This window comes from Corvus cornix, chromosome Z (assembly GCF_000738735.6).
Source record: "Corvus cornix cornix isolate S_Up_H32 chromosome Z, ASM73873v5, whole genome shotgun sequence".
In the NCBI taxonomy this organism is placed as follows: Eukaryota; Metazoa; Chordata; class Aves; order Passeriformes; family Corvidae; genus Corvus; species Corvus cornix.
Window position 1 is genome coordinate 27,670,320 of NC_046357.1, and position 13,567 is coordinate 27,683,886.

At 44.7% G+C, this 13,567-nt stretch overlaps 1 protein-coding gene across 2 annotated transcripts in view; it reads left to right on the plus strand.

Moving 5' to 3' along the window:
* The window catches only part of ELP1 (elongator acetyltransferase complex subunit 1), a 33,007-nt gene extending 20,960 nt beyond the window's left edge, over positions 1 to 12,047 (plus strand). For both annotated transcript variants that reach the window (XM_019286206.3, XM_010400107.4), the window contains exons 25-36: positions 310 to 433; positions 868 to 965; positions 2,128 to 2,329; positions 3,322 to 3,383; positions 3,909 to 3,971; positions 4,091 to 4,151; positions 4,943 to 5,056; positions 5,707 to 5,818; positions 6,953 to 7,080; positions 7,483 to 7,637; positions 8,616 to 8,694; positions 9,702 to 12,047. In XM_019286206.3, the coding sequence (XP_019141751.3) occupies positions 310 to 433; positions 868 to 965; positions 2,128 to 2,329; positions 3,322 to 3,383; positions 3,909 to 3,971; positions 4,091 to 4,151; positions 4,943 to 5,056; positions 5,707 to 5,818; positions 6,953 to 7,080; positions 7,483 to 7,637; positions 8,616 to 8,694; positions 9,702 to 9,769 (1,266 nt within the window). In that variant the 3' untranslated portion in view covers positions 9,770 to 12,047. The remainder of the gene's footprint in view (positions 1 to 309; positions 434 to 867; positions 966 to 2,127; positions 2,330 to 3,321; positions 3,384 to 3,908; positions 3,972 to 4,090; positions 4,152 to 4,942; positions 5,057 to 5,706; positions 5,819 to 6,952; positions 7,081 to 7,482; positions 7,638 to 8,615; positions 8,695 to 9,701) is intronic.
* Positions 12,048 to 13,567: the final 1,520 nt, after the last annotated feature.

A 13,567-nucleotide genomic window follows, 5' to 3' on the forward strand; every position in this document is an offset into this window, starting at 1 on the left:
GCAAATTTATACGTAATCACAGATAATTGAAAACAACATTTGATATGACACATAAGCTTGAATTTTAAGTGTTACCAGCCTTTAGATACTGCTGAAGTCCATGTGGGAGCCTGGTAATTTAAGTTAGTAATTTTTGGCAACAGTATATGCACAAATCGATTTTTCAAGATGGCTTACATTTGGAAAAAAAAAGCCTTTTTTTAGCATATTATCATATATTTTCAAAATGGGACTGTGTGTTGGTGAAGATGGGTGCAAATAAGGATTTTAGCAGATTAGCTCAACTGCAGTTTTTATTGTTCTTTGCAGGACCCAAAGGAATACTTGCCCTTCTTAAATGCCCTCCAGAAAATGGAAACCAATTATCAGCGATACACAATAGACAGACACTTGAAGAGATACACAAAAGCTCTTGGCCACCTCAGCAAATGTGGTAGGTGTCCTAAGGAGGATTTCTGCAGTGTAACATTTCCATTTTGGAGATGCTCTGGGGGGAAATAGCTGAAGAAAGAGAAGGATTGTGCAAGACTATCTTCCCATTTGGTAATGTCTGGTGATCTTCTACTACGTGCTTTTTGTACTGTAGCTTGGTGCAGGGAGAAAGAAATGTTTACTGCTCTGTGGTCATGAAGTACATGAAGTCTCATGTTGTTCCTGTTTAAGTAATTTGTCCTTAGTTAATATCTCTGGCAAAAGCGGAGCAAACCTCAAAGAAGTGAATGCCTTGATTTTACAGTAGTAGAATGGGTGCTGTTTCACCCACGCACCTCTGGTTGCTTCTTGATGGTGTGAACCCAGACTGTCTGGGAGCTGGGAGGGCCATGTACTTTCTCTTTTATTTTTAAAAAAACTAAATTATTTCTGCAGGTCCTGAACACTTCTCTGAATTTCTGAACTTGGTGAAGGATCAGAATCTATATTCTGAGGCCTTGAAACTGTACCCTTCTAGCACTCAGGAGTACAAGGTGCGTAAGCTCGTGACAGTGCAGTGTCAAAGGTTTTTATTCCTTTATGCATGTGTTCGGATACCCTCAGCACCTTGCGTGAGGGCAGGAATGAAGCCGCAGTTCCCGGTGTTCAAGTTCTGTAGGTCATTGCTATTGCAGTGTTGTCTGAGACCCTCCTCTGAGGTAAGGGCTGGAATGACTCTCACTCAGCACTAACCCTGCGGGCCTGGTCATCAATGGTTGTTATTCCTTCAGTCCTGTGACTCAGAGAGCACCTGGAAGTCCTGTTTCTTCTGCTGCACTGTCTTGGAGTGTGCTGAATAACTCCCATAACCTCAGAAAGACTTCTTCCTGTCTTGACCTCTGTGTGGCTTGCAGATTGTGTGGGAACAATTTGTTATCCTTAAAGTATTCTGAAAAGTGCTGGAGAGCTTGGACGCTTTTAGATGTGCTGTTTCCTAGTACCTAGTGTCCCTTATTGGTTTCAGTAGTACTGAAGAACTTTAGCTTGTCCAAGGTTGAGATAAAACGTAAATCTAAATGTAATCTAATGTAGATATTGTAAATACACAACACACAAGCCTTTGTACAAGGAGGAGTTGAGTGAGGGGGGAAATAGAGAAAATTGATCTGTTTGCAAGACAGTGAAAGCAGAAAGGAGTCTTTACTCATGAGGGAGGTCTGTTTCCAAATGACTCATTGGGAGTGTTTTATTATTCCCCCTGTATCCTTCCAGTCAAATCCACTTGCCCCTTCTTCATGGAGATAGTGAGCTTTGAGTAGCCTGTGCCTATAGAGTTACAGGGCTCGCATGTTCCCTTGTGCCACAGTTTCCTAAAGTAGGTTGGTTCAGAGAGACATTCTAACAAAAACTGTTCATGTGGGTGGGGAGGAAGGGTCTGGTTTCCTGCAGTATCTAGTTTACCCAGCATTTGGTTTGGAGAGTTAGGTACCTCCCTGTGTCATTTGCTGTAGCTTTGTGAAGTGTCTCCGTGTGCTGATCATCAGCCCTTAGCTTGATACAGTTTGAAATGGGGTTGAAACTTTGTGCCTAGAAACTCCTTGTAGAAGTTGGATAGTAGGCTTTTGTTGATGAGATGTTGATGTTAATTTTTACTAATGGAGGACTGCTACTGATGTTAGTAATTTTTTTTAATTTTTTTTTGTCCCTTTCTTTCAGAATATCAGTGATGCATATGGGGAGTACTTGATTCAGAAGCAGCTGTATGAACAGGCTGCATTGATACTTGCTCGTGCTGGAATCTTTGCAAAAGCACTTGGTGCTTTTCAGAGCAGTGGCAGCTGGCAGCAAGCCCTGTGCATGGCATCACGGCTTGGCTACACAAAGGATAAGCTGTCCAGCCTGGCACGGAGCATGGCAGGTAGGCCTTGAAGAGATGGAAATGTGCAGAGCAGGAGTGGCTGCTGTTATTTATGGTTCACTTTGGTTTTTCCTAAAATTCAATGAAAACCTCAGTATTCAGCAGCGTTTTTCTTAAGTGAGAACAAAGATCCAATGTTTCCCCAAGGGTTTGTGCATTTGGACATGACCTTTGTTTCCCAAAGGAACCAAAAGATGTTGAAGCTGAATTGGTAGGCAACACAGGAGCTGCCAAACAAGCTGTGGCCTTGGCTGCTGCCCAGTGCTGACTGCTTCTTGCCTTGTCCCCTTGCAGCTGGTTGCCAGACTGCTCTTCCAAATTGCCCCGTTGGTTAACCTCCAGGAATGGACATGCACTGAAGTGTCTGACATTACTGAGGCCTCTAGGCATTACTGAGGCCTCTAGGCATTAATAGGTTGGTGAATGTGCCTATTCACCAACCTTAAAGGCTGTTGGATAATTTGGAGCTGCATCTTGTTTTCTCCTTGAAGCCAGCTAGCAGCTAGGACCAGCTGGTACATGTAAAGCTGTGTGCTGTCCTAAGGAGAAAAAGGTAGCTGGTCACAGAATTTGTGCTCACTAGCACATATCAGTCCTGAGATGTGTTGTGGACCTGGTAAATATTTCAACAAGAGAAATTTCACCTATTTCAGCAAGAGAAATGGAGCATTGTCCTGAATTCAGCCTTACTCAGAGGTGGAGTTTGTGAAGGGCCACTTAACACAGAGGGAATATGGCTTCTGGAAGGCTAGTCTTCCAGAGTTGGATACTCCAGTATTTGCTTTTCCTGTCACTTAATATGATTTAAATCCTTCATGCCTTTAATGGTTTTACATGGTGCCCCTTTTAAATCGCAGTTTTAATTTAGCAATTGAGTACATGCGTGAGCAGATAGAAAGTGTCTTAGTGAGTGGGATTTTCCTCTACTTTGTATTTTTGTGGCACAAAATCCAGCTGTTTCTTAAAAGCTGAAACTCCACTTTTTCTGGTAGGAAAACTGGTTGAACAGAGAAAGCATGCAGAGGCAGCCATACTCCTGGAGCAGTACACTCAGGTAATGTAGTCACCCTCCTGCCTGTGTCCCAGTAATGCCCTCTGTCAAACAGATACACCATCCATGTTTCCTCTCTTCTCCTGCACCACCTGTGGCTCCATGCATGCTGACAGCAAAACAGTCCATGCCATGGGCCCTCTTGGGGAGGGCAGAGCAGGTCCGGGTGATGCAATGAGCAGGCTGGGGATAAATGTGGCGTCCTTGAGTTTTTCCACTTGTGAAGCTGCCCGTGCTTTGGTATGAAAAGCTTTTGTCTCAGCTGAAACATCAGGGCTGGAATAAGGAAGAGAGTTCCAGAGGGATTTCCCCTTAGTGTGGGAGAAGTAACATAGTTTCGCTGGGTTGGTTTGTGGTTTTTGTTTGCTTGTTTGGTTTTTTATGTCAACAGATCAAAGTAGCTGGCATAGTAGTGTTGTCCTCTCTTGACTGTGGTACTGCTGCATAGAAATACCCATCTGAATAGCTTCTACCTCAATGTGTAATACTAACATCAGCAGCAGGCCATGGTTGCTCTTTTCCTTCTAGGACTATGAGGAGGCTGTTCTCCTGCTCTTAGAAGGGGCTCTTTGGGAAGAGGCTTTAAGACTGGTAAGATACTTCAAATCATAAGAACAGAAGTGGTAATACATCTTCAGAGTGCAAGAACAGAGGGATATGATCTGGATTAGATCCTTAAATGATACCTTCTTTTCTTTTCCTTGATCCAGATTCACAAGTATGATAGACTGGATATCTTGGAGACCAACTTGAAACCTGCTATTTTGGAAGGTGAATCTGTGCAAGAATCTAAGATTTTTCTGTGCTATAGAGGCTAAAGAAGATCTTTGCTGGGTCTATGGGAAGTCACAGCATTCCAGTATTGGAAAGTGTATGGAAGGATACTTTGCTTCCATCTAATTGATGCTGCTCAGTTACCTGCATTTGCCTCTCCTTGATGCATCTTGAAGCCCTGCAGTGTCATGGTATCTTTTTAGCTTAGTCAGGCTCCTTTGGAGCTTTTCCAGACCTCACAGTCAAAAGCTGCAAAGGGGTCTGTGTCTGCATGTCCATAACAAGCAGGACAGTCCTTGTTCCAGAGCACATGTGGCAGCAGACCTATGGATCAGGAAAATGGCTAGCTGTCCTGTAAGCTTTGATAAGTAGTTTTTGGAAATAAAAAATTATTTGATAGCTGTATTCTCCCTTCCACACAGGAAGGATCTTCTGTTACTATTCCTTGTTCTTTCTTCTCATGCTTGATGAGTTGAGGGATTTTTTTTCTTTAATTTAAACCTAATTAATGGAGAGAGACTTAGCCATAGAACTTTCTGTTCTTACTGTATCAGAAACAAGACTCTTGTTCTAGAACATATTTGTCTGGCAGGTTAATTCACTCCACATCCAGGTGTATCTTGCTTGGTGGGCTCCTGTATTATAAGCTTTGAATTTCCTTCCACTTGAGTCCTTTTGTGTGCTTTGCACCTGATTTCTGAGCTTGTTGAAGGACTATGCTTGTGTAAAAAATGCTTTTCTGTTTCTCTTGCAAAAAATGTTTATGTTTTGATTTTCTTAATGAGCAGCTCAGAAAAGCCAGCTGATCTTCCTAGATTCCCAGAAAACAGCATTTCTTCGCCATAAGAGTCGCCTGCAAGTGGTCCGAGAGCTGAAGGAGAAGGCCTGTGAGAGCCTGCAGGGTTGGTATTGAAGTGCATATGACTTTCTCCTGCATAAGTAGCTGTGATCATATTTGTGTCTGTGGTTTCTATTTGCTCTGATGGAGCTGTGCTCTCCTCTAGCTCGAGTGGAATCTACAGCAGTGAAACAGCACCCTTCTCAACCCCTCCTCACTTCGTACTTGGAGTGTGGTTATTCTGTATTTTCACCTCTACCTTGGGTCACAGCTTTCCTGGAATGAAAATGCACCTGAAAGCTCTTCAAAATGACACAGCATTGTCTCCACAGTACCATCTTGGCTGGGTGAGATAGTGCTCAGCATATCCTTTGTGCCAAATATCTATGGGCATATTCACCTGCCAGCTCACATAGGCTCAGGGAGTTTTTCCAAAAGCAGAATGCTGTGTCCTAGTGCAGATCTGTTGCACTGAGATTGTCATCCCTCTGATGGTGCTGTTCAGTGTCATGATCCCCACCAGGGCAGAGGAACAGTGTCTCACAATTACTGTTTCTTCTTGTGTGCTGGCTCAGTGGGGTTGGGAGCCACAAGGCTCCAGAACACCAGCAGGTAGAATAAATCTGCCCAGCAAGCAACACAGATCAACCAGAGAGAAAGTTTGAAATAACTGACCTTTTTCCATACTGTGACAGTTGTGACCATGTTTTGCAGATTATGAAGTGCCAAATTGCCCAGAATTGGAGCTTTTCTCTGAAACCAGCAGTGTTGTGACAGCCAGTGACATGAACAGCAAATATTCACACAGCAATTCAAGAATATCGGCGTAGGTATCTGCCTTCAAATCAGGTAGTGACTGTTCGGGCGTCAGCATTCAGGAGGTCAGCTTGCTCATGCTTGGCATGCTCCTCCTTGCAGCTGTGTGTGCCTTGGAGCTGCTTTAATTACAGGCATTTCATGGTTATTTTAACTCTCATTGGAAGGGAAAGAGCAGAAAATGCCAGAAGCTACTAGTGCAACAGGAACTGAGAGCCCGGCAGAGGAGCTGTGAACACAGACTCTGGGCGGGTTCTGGCTCCATGGGTGTTGGGCATGTGGCCAGAATAGCTGGCTGTAGAGAGCTAGACACAGAATACAGGCAGAGCTTCTCAAATATTAACAGCATGTGCGCATGTCTTCTGTTCTTTGGCCCAGGTTTTGCACTTGGTGTGTGGGGGTTGCTACTAAATCTCAAACCAATGTCTTCCCACAGTGGTTGTCTGCACTGAGTGCTCTCAAGAATATGAGCTGCAGTGTGGGGTGGGGTGTGTAACAGGCTGGTGTAGTCTGTGGGACCACTTCTGAATTCCCTGGCTGAACTGTGGAAGAAAACAGTTGTGGGAAAAATGTGGACTTTTTAGATACTTTTTTTTTGTGGACCGGATGTAAGCAGAAAGAGAATGCAGCCTTAGTATTTAGCGTCAGAGTGTGTGGATCACTTGGGAACATCATGCAAGTAGGTCTGGCCTATGAATGAATTTGCTTTCCTGTGATCATGGGTAGGAGCTGAGCAGGCTCTGGAGATGGCAGAAATTAAAATGTTCACAGCCAAGCACAGACCCTGGCCACCCGTGTTTTAAGTGAACGTCAGCTTTGCCTGATAGTGACTACTGCTTTGTGCTTGGAGCAGCTCCTGCTTTGTGTTGTAGACATGCTTTAACCTTGCTGAAACATGGAGCAGTCTTTTTTGGAGCAGAGAAACAGCCTGACTCCTGTCTTGTGTTTCAGACCACAAAGGATTAAGGGTTGAGTAGCACTGAAAACATTGTCACAGTGCTTAAGGTTACATGCAGTCCTCTGTCACTGAAGAGAGCAAGCACTTGAGTGACAGGTGTCATGTGCACTGTTGATGTTCCTTCACACTTACCCTGTTAGGAGTTAATTTTGTTGTGCACATTGTAATTGAACACGCTCTTTTCAGGCGATCCTCAAAGAACCGACGCAAGGCGGAGCGTAAGAGATACAGCCTGAAGGAGGGGAGTCCTTTTGAGGATATTGCCCTTCTGGAAGTCCTGGGAGAGAGTGTTCGTGCTGTTGAGACTGTGAAAGGTAGGACAATTGGTGATCTTAATCCATGCTGCAGCTTGTGAGGATGAGGACAGCTAAGGTAGTGTGCCCCCTCTTGTCCTTACTCTGTGTGCTGGGGAGAAAAGCTGCCTGGTCCATACAGCCATCTGTGTTGGACCTTGGTTTAGTTCATCTGCCTCTGTGCTCAGAATAATGTGTGAGCGCTCTGCATTTGAAGTTTGGGAGCAGAGAAAAGAGGCCTTCGCAGTGCCACTGCAGATTTTGTCTTTTGTTCTTGAATGCTGTAGGGACTCAGTAGGAACAGAACCGGTTCTGAGTTCTGCTCTCCTTCCTGTGTGAGCTGATAGCAAAAAAGTGCAACTGTTTATTTAGTATACCTGTGTTAATTGCTATTTATTGCTGTGCTTCTGTTCCCTCCTGCAGGAGAGATACACATCCTTCTGAAGCAGCTTGTGCTCTTTGGTTATGATGAGCAAGCTGGGGAACTGCAGCAAGTCCTGGAAGAGGTTTTGCAGTTGATGGAGACCTCAGTCCCAGAAATCTGGACTCCAGACCTGCAACAGAGCTCTGTCAGCCTGGTCTGTGCTCATCTGCAATACGTGTCACACTCACTAGACAGTATCAAGTGTTTAGCAGTATTTTGCCTTCTCAGCAGAGAACCCAGAATCCTTCCCTGGCTTTCAAAATCTGGGGTTTTTTTCTGTTAGAGGTTCAGTAGACATTCATTCCATGCAGGACCTGCCGAGTCAGTACACTGTAGATGTGTACATGTTTAGCCTACTGTGTGCCTTGCACTGAATGCCACACTGGATGTGATGAGGTCTCCTGAGGCTTGTGTTGCCTTGTACTAGTGGTGACTTGTTTTTGTAAGCTCCATCTTAAGCAATTTCTAGAATATAGAAACACTCTCTTCTTTTCTAGGCCTAATGGTAGAAGTGTACTAGAGTAGTTGTTGTCCAGCCTGGGACTGGTCAATTTAGTCTGAACCATATATCGTAAGGTGTATATTACCAAAAAAAAGGGTTGTGTCAGGCTTCTAAGCTTCAGCTTAATGCAGAATAAGGAAATCACAAGGACTTTAGTTAGTTCCCTTCCAGAGTTAAAAAAGTCTTTATTTCTAATAAGTGGTTTCTGAGCATTTATGGTGAACACAAGATGTTCCCCAGTATCTTCTCCCTAACTGTTGATAGCAGGACTCTTAAAGACAGATTAAAATTGTTCTGTGTGACAAGGAACAGAGACTCCCAGATGAACTTCAAATATTGATGGTGCTGTAATGAAATTAGTCCTGCTGAATCATTACATTTATGGCGCTGTGAAGAAGTAGGTGCTGGGAGAAGAGTTCTGTGTCCTGAGAAGCTGTGTGAAAGGAGTTATCTCTTCCTGCCTCTGTGTTAACTTTTCTGAGACATTGCTGGGCTTTGATCACACATTCCTGTTCGCTTTGTACTGTGAGGTCTCCTGGTTTTGGACAACAATAGCAGAGTTTCCTTTGAGAGTATCCCTGCTTGTGCTTTGCTTTGTTCAGGTTGGAACATGGCTATTGCTTCTTACAGGTCCTGGGACCCAATTCAACTGCAAACAGCATTATGGCTGCGTATCAGCAGAAGAGGATGATGCCTCCTGCTGTACAAGGTTAGTTGAGGCTCTGAGTTAGGTTTGGATGTCAGGGAGGTTAGTGGGCTTCAAGGCTCTCCAAGCACTGCTACCTGCCAACACTTGTACCAGTTACTCAGCTGTGGTGGTTCCTTGCTTTTCTTCATGATGTACCATCCTGCCTTGTGGCAAGTGAGCAGCTTTCTCAACAAAGTTTATTTTGCTCTGAATTCCTGTGCTAAAACTTCCTCAGTTTAAAACTGTCTCCTGTGCTAAAATGTCTCAACTGCTCCTGGCTTCCTGTGTGTTTAATGTCAATCTGTTGTGAGGAAATTGAAAATGTGATTTCTTAAGGAATGTGTTAGATAATTCTTCTTGTAACTTACCTGCTGAATTTTTCTCTCTGGCTTTGGCAGTCAGGCCAGGCTCTTGACCAGGCCAGGCTAGAATCTGTCATGTTGCTTTGCCATTTTGAAGTCCTTACAGTGAATACAAAATTAGGGCTGAGAGACCTAGCAAAGGGTGGTCCCAACTCCCCAGTCTTCGCTCTGCCCACTAGTCCTGTGTTCTCTTTCCCTGCTAGTCCTGGAATTGCTTGGGGAAATCTTCAATTGAATCTATAGATGCAGCCTGCCTATTGCCACTTGCCAGGGCTGGCTTCAGAAAAGCCTTGTGCCTCTTACTCACACCAAACGGAGCCAGGTCACTGTGGTGCATGATGGGCCAGTGACAGGTGAATGATTTGAGTTCTGCTTTGTGCCACTAATGGGGTTGTGGCTTTGTGCCTGTGCCTCCTTGTTCTGAACAGTAACACTTAACAATTGAGAGGGGACTTGGTGTGCCCAGAGGTTTCCTGGTGTAAGCAGGTCTTCTGAGGACACTCTTTTGTGCAGGCTGGTGATCAGTCACTTCAGGGAAATTATAGATGTCAAGAGCTCTCTCAGCATCCTTTGATGTAAGAAAAGTGAACAGAGTAGTTGACAGCTCTTGAAGGAACTATATTGCTGTTACCCCCTGTTCTGACACTTGCTCCATTTGCCTTTCAGATCCAGAAGTACTGACTCCACCAAAGTTCAGTAAAAATCTACAGTGGAAACTGCATCTTCTCCAGTAACTGAAAGCCAAGGAATCCTTGTGGACTCTGAACTCCAACTTTTCATATAATTTCATTATATCTTTACAGAAGCTGTTGTTGTTCTGGTGTTTCTGATATGCTGTTCTTAGGGCTGTGCTAGTGAAGGGTCCCTCCACCTCATGCATCTGTGACTGTGACCTGTATGGTGACAAGCTTACAAGCACAGCCACTCACGTCCCATTGCAGAAGTGTCTTGTGAGGCTGGGGAACAAAAGAGTGTGTGGCTCTGAAAGCTCCTGCTACTTTCCCCCCTTCTGGATGAAGCAATTGGGTATTGGATGGGTTATCTTCTCTGCCATCACTCCCTCCCAGAGTTGTTACCTGCCACGATGACAGGCCACATTTTAAGCACTTCAGCCTGTTTTAGAGAACTCACCTGTAAGATTGTACGAATAGCAAATTGCTGTAGTTGCTAAACAAATTTTGTGTTTTCTCTGCTGAAGCTGGATGTTGCTGATACCAGATTTTCATCATTGCTTTGTTACCTCAGAATGAATCCTTCAGTGCCAGCAGCCATTGCTGTCCTGAAACTGGGCCCATTCACACCACGGAGGTCTTGGACAGAGAAAAACATTAATAAATGCAGGGCGGAGGTGCTGGTGTCACACTCTGCTGGGTAATACTACTCTAATTATCTGAGTTCAAAGATCAACTAATGCTGCTCTATGGCACTGACAGATCAGCAGCTGTACCCTGATAATGCTGTGCACTATTGCAGAGCTGTCATCTGGAAACTGGTCTCATACTGAGAATTAGGTTTTACCCCAGAATACTTCTGCAATCTGATGCGAGAACAGCAGCAGTTCTGGGAGCAGAGGAAGGTGACAAGGCTGGAAACCCTTTCAGTGGTAGCATCGCCTTCTTGGTTAATTTTGGCCCAGCAGCTGCAGTGTTCAGTGCCGGCCATTTCCAATGGGTGCTGCAGAAAAACAACATACAAACAAGGTGCTTCCTGTCTGTTGGAGGTGTTTAATAGCACAACAGCAAGCTGTTCTGACTGCACAGCATGCGTGTGTCCAGTGCTGCAGATTGCTGTTTTTGTGTGACAAGAGCTCCATCAGATTGGGGTGGCCATTTGGTCTTGCACCAGATGTGTTGTGCTGGCTTGGGCTTGCTGGAGTGGAGTGGTAGAAGTCCTTTGTCAGTGTGAAGCATTGGAGCAGATCTCGTTTCCAGCTGTTCTGGGTTACATGGCCTGTTCTGGATGGTGTGGGGATGGCTTAAGCCTGTTGTCAGGTACTGTGACTACACTGGAAAGAGATTCTCCAAGAGTAAATAAAGTCTTTTGAGACAGCAAAACACATGAAAGACTTTACAGGGTAAGAGTGTTTCACAAGATCTTGGTCTTCAAAAGGGTAGCAGAGCATAGTCCATGGTGAAATACAGAAGCCATCTACCAGATCTGGAGAAAGGGTTGATGAGGGAGTCTGTGCTCCTCTACAGAATGCTCTGGTCCTGCAACTGAAATGTGACACTGACACCAGTAATTCTTAACATTCCTAAATCTGATGCCAGGAAATGCTGAGGTCTTGCACAACCTAATCTATTGTCTAGAAAGAGAACACAAGAGAAGATAAAATTGCTGCTGGCTTACTGAGGATTCGTGTTTGTACCTACATATGTGTATGATTTCTTCTGCTTTTGCTTTTCCATTGTGGTGATGGTGAAAGTCAAAGACCCTTTTGTCTTAGGCATACTTTCTCGTTCTGCCACCAAGGCAAAACCCCTTTAAATCTGCCATCCAAGTGAAAGACCCATCTTCTAAATCATTCATCACTGAGCTCTTGTCTTCCCCTACACCTTTCCCTCCCAACTGAACTTCAAGTAAGGAGCAGTAAAGCTGGGAGCAGCACCTATTGTCTGTGAGCCTCAAGGGGGGGATGTCCTGCTTACAACTTCTGCCGTTGCTGAACCTTAGTTTCTTCTCAGCAGCAGCTCAGAGTCTGCTTTCCCTTGATTTCTGCTGGCATGTTCTTTTGCTTTCTTAGTGATGCATGTAATCTTGAAATGTACTCAGCTTTAGTTACTGTCATTACAGACATACTGAATTTGCTCTTACAAATTCTGTGGAGGCTCCTACAAACAGATGGAGTTACCAGGAGTGGAAGTAAGACATTAATGCAGAAATATGGAGTTAACTTTAAAAATGTCTCAACCTCTGCGCAAATGTGGCTGTATGGAAGCCTGTTTCTCTTGTTAGATATTTTTCACCTGTCTGCTGATTAGCTTCATTAAACACAAAAGGAAAAGAAATCCATCAAGTTCAGTAGGAGCTTTCATTAACAGATCCACAAATAGTGTGGTTCACTAGAGCAACAGATTATCGGTTCCTGTTAGATGGTCAATGATAACTGCACCTGCAAAATACAAGTGTACAGTGCTATGTACAAGTGTTCTTGGGTATACTCCAATGGAGTCAGAGGCACAGATCTTTCCAAAGAGTCATCCCTGCTCTTTGGGAAGAGAGGAGCAAGTCCCTTGACTTGTCTGCAAGGTGGTCATGTTCTCATCCTCTGCCTTGGAGGCTTTCAAAGGATAAATTTATTCTTTTTGGGAGAAGCAGAGATGAGACTCTAGTCAAATACTTTGTTACTGCAGTTGTAAACGGGGTGGAGGGGGAGACAACCGCTTTAGGTGTAATTGAGTATTGAGAGTTGTAAAGAGGACAGAGGCAGTGGAGTTTTCATAAGGGTGGAACAGAACTCTTGAACCACTCTCTTTTCCACCTGGATGGGTGCAGTGGCCAGGGTCATCTTGCCCTCCACCTGATAACCTGTCACCCCATCAGTTTACCAGCAGCCCATGTTAATCCCTTCACCACTATCTCATGGCAAATCTCATGAAAAGTCCTTTATCGTATCTTCCTTGGCTTTAGGCCTCATTCCTGTAACGATATCACAAAAAATAATACAGCTCCAGCAGAGGTCTAATTGCAGCCAAGGGTGGAAGGGAGATGCTTTATCACTGTTTGATGAGTGTTCAGGTTATGCTGCTATTCTGAAGCTCTCTTCCAGCAAAGATGCTGTATTGGTTGCTCACAGTCTCCTGTATGGACTTACCAGCTGTCGATGAAAAAATACAGGAAGGCTGTGGGTCCCCCTGCAAAGCCACGCATGAAGTAACCTGTGCCAATATCTATGTCCTCTGCCTTAGTTTCCTTCACGGCCTTGAGGCTACCCTTGGCTTCAGAGAGCTTGTGCCCACTGCTGGCATTCCTGCAGACCTTTCCCATACAGCGATGACCTTACACAGCGAGCGCTGGACATGCTGCCATCCTTCCCCCAGGGGTCAGCCCTGGTGGCAGTGGTTTTCCTGGTGACGCCACTGATTTACATCATACATAGGCTTGTCCCTCAGAATCGTGCTCTGCATTTGAGTGTGGCAATTGTGACCAGAATAGCTGCCTTTCCCATAGAGATGGACTGCAGCAGTTTGTGCTTCACTCAGACCTGCTCTGAGAGGTACTAAAACCACAACTCCCTCCCAGATGGGATGGGCTATGGGCCATAAGCAGTGCATTTCACTGTGAAGAAGCATGGCTTCCCTTCCTGCCCATGAGGAAGACCATGTCTCTCCAGCATTCGCAACTGGCCTTGGTCCAAATTAGTTCCCATTGAAAAGCATTAGCGCTTCACCTCTGGAGCTAGCTGAAGCCCTAGTTTGTGTCAAGAATGAATTCACAGACTGGCTGTGCTTTTGTCATTGTTCCTTACTCTATAAGCTTTGTTTTGTAATATAAGGCATAATATTACTGATGTCAGAAAAAGCTAGTGTGAC